This window comes from Penaeus monodon, chromosome 11 (genome assembly GCF_015228065.2).
Source record: "Penaeus monodon isolate SGIC_2016 chromosome 11, NSTDA_Pmon_1, whole genome shotgun sequence".
NCBI classification, from domain to species: Eukaryota; Metazoa; Arthropoda; class Malacostraca; order Decapoda; family Penaeidae; genus Penaeus; species Penaeus monodon.
This window is the reverse complement of record NC_051396.1, coordinates 2,981,530-2,984,029: the sequence shown is the minus strand read 5'-3', so window position 1 is coordinate 2,984,029 and position 2,500 is coordinate 2,981,530. Positions and strand designations below refer to the sequence as shown.

General features: G+C 38.4%; 1 protein-coding gene across 2 annotated transcripts in view; it reads left to right on the top strand.

The window, feature by feature from the left end:
• The window catches only part of LOC119578672, a 5,970-nt gene extending 3,725 nt beyond the window's left edge, over nucleotides 1–2,245 (top strand). For both annotated transcript variants that reach the window (XM_037926241.1, XM_037926240.1), the window contains exons 3-6: nucleotides 83–187; nucleotides 427–588; nucleotides 1,020–1,174; nucleotides 1,339–2,245. In XM_037926241.1, the coding sequence (XP_037782169.1) occupies nucleotides 83–187; nucleotides 427–588; nucleotides 1,020–1,174; nucleotides 1,339–1,441 (525 nt within the window). In that variant the 3' untranslated portion in view covers nucleotides 1,442–2,245. The remainder of the gene's footprint in view (nucleotides 1–82; nucleotides 188–426; nucleotides 589–1,019; nucleotides 1,175–1,338) is intronic.
• Nucleotides 2,246–2,500: the final 255 nt, after the last annotated feature.

Genomic DNA, 2,500 nt, shown 5'->3' with positions numbered 1-2,500 from the left:
ACAAACACAGATATCTGCTATATAAATTTTACGTACGATTTTTTTAATCTACTCATACTGTTTATCCCATCTACATCTTCAGGGTTGTGTTGAGGAATTTACAAGCAGCTTTGTAACGGGAGGTCTCAGCTGCTCGACCTGCTTGTTGTTGGACGAATCGCGACAAAGTCTTTCATTCTTAGAAAGTGTAAGTTTAGATTTGTGTTTGCTGATTCAGTTGGTATGAATGGCGTGGATTGAGAAATGGAATTTTGCTAGTATAGAGAGTTTTTTTTTCACTCTCTTTTCTTTTCTTTTTGTCTTAAGGATGATGCGTATACTAAACATGAAGCTAACTTCTTAGGAAAGTTTGCGATCTTTACGTTTCCGCCGCCAATGTAGAATTTTAATTTATAGATATTGTATAATGATACTTTTTTTCTACAGGGACCAACTTCATTGAACCTATTTATGCTCACGTCCACGGAAAGTTGTGACGAACTTATAAACACATTACTTCAGCATGCGAGAAAGGAGGAGGAAGAGAAAGCCAACTTTATCTACAGTATTGTTTGCTTGGCAGAATCAAGCAGTGACCAGCTGCTCACGGTTAGTCCATTAGTAGCAGTAGCTGTAGTAGTAGTAGTAGTAGTAGTAGCAGTAGGTGTAGTAACAGTAATAGTAGCAGTTGTAGTACTAGTAGTAGTGGCAGTAGTAGTAGTACTAGCAATAGTTGTAGTAGTGGTAGTAGTTATAGTAGTATCTTTCTAGTATAAGTAATTTGGGTCTAGTCGGGTGATCCAAGTTACTTTGGATAAGTTTGTCAGTTAGTAGGGATCACATATGTGATATTTCTTCTGGTCTAAACTTGGTTGAGTATTCATCAGAGGCGAGGCACCAAGTAATCACATATCCCTTACATTTTCTGTTCATATCCAAAGAAAACCTTTCCAGTTTTATCCTAAAGTGCTATTTTCCTTGATAATACTTTGAGGCGAAGAGAGGGACTTTTGCCAACAGGTAATATTCTCCCTTTCCAGGCTGCTCAGAGATTAAATGACGACCTGGCTGAGAGAGGTGGGACAGAGTGGCTGCCTCCCGCTTGCATCTCCAGCAGTGACCAGGAACCCGAGGACCAGGAAGTGCTCTCCCCTCTTAAATACACCGCGAAGGTCTTAAATAAAGTGAAGAAGATGTAAGTATTAGGGTAGCGTTGAAGTCCACTTTGAGAGTAAGTCCGTCGTCCTGTTTTTTTGTGAGAAAAGTGAGTGTTAGAACTCGGTCTGTTGTAGAGTATTTTGGGATTATTTTTTCTTTTTCTAATTCCTTTTTTTTCTCCTGCCTTCTCTTTATTCACAGTTCCAAGAAGTGTTGTGGTACCTCATGTGGCACCAAGAAGTCCGTCGATATAGAAGATCTGGCAGCCTCTCTCTTACCGGCCATTACTCCTGTGAAAACATAACGCCTCATGGAAGGAGAGGTGGACGCAGAAGGTGGCGGTGGTGGTGGTGAAATCATCCTGTTTATTATCTTTCCAACCACCGCCCTAACTGTCATTTCTTGAAATAGATGTTGAGGTCTTGGTCGCATTATATAATAAAGTTGGTATGACTTTATCACTGGTTGTCATCAATACATAGTAGTCAGTGAATGTAATCTTGCAAATAAAAGTTTTTTTTATAGTTACGAGAATACTACAAGCCGAACACTGCAATAAGAGAAAATACAAATGTATTTTTTTTCCATTCATTGCTTTACTGTAGAATATACTCTTATAGGAAAAAAATAAAACCCATGGTGCTTGGACAACTATCATAGTATCGTCGACCCTTTACTGTATTGTTTCTGGTTTCTTGGAAGCATCACGGAACTTGCGTCATTTTCACTCGAGGAAAAACCTGCCTCGAAGATATTCCATACTGCTGTGATATTCGCTTGCTGTCTCCCACGTGTTTTTAAGATAATGAGCTTATTGTGATAAAACGTAGTGAAGTCCTCTCTCCGTTGCTGAGGTTTATCATTACATGACTTGGGCATATTGTGTATGTGTGCTGGGTATTTATTCTAGACAGCGTGAGATGGAGGAAGGAGGGGGGTGGGGAAGGGGCGGAATAGAGGTTGAAATCACGAAAGGTAGAAATAGAGAGAGAGAGAGATTGAGAACAGAATCGTTGGTTTATGCACAAGTATATATTGTATATATGGGACTCATCCTGCCTTTGGTGAGTTTTTCTTTTTTGGTATAAAGAAAGAATAGTGATCTGTATAATTATTTTTTATTATCCTTTGGTCCTGATGATGAATAAGAGATGTTCTTCGATCGGCAAGATGATAGAGAGAGAGAGAATAAGTTAAACTCGGATGCACGTTTATTGAAAAAAAACTATTTTCATTTAACTGATCTTTAAAGAATTGCAACTATCATCATTGAAAGGCCTCAAGAGAATTTCAATTGAATATCTTTAGCCTTATAGAATACATGTAACACAAAACTGGACATGATTTTTATAAGTCAGAAAAA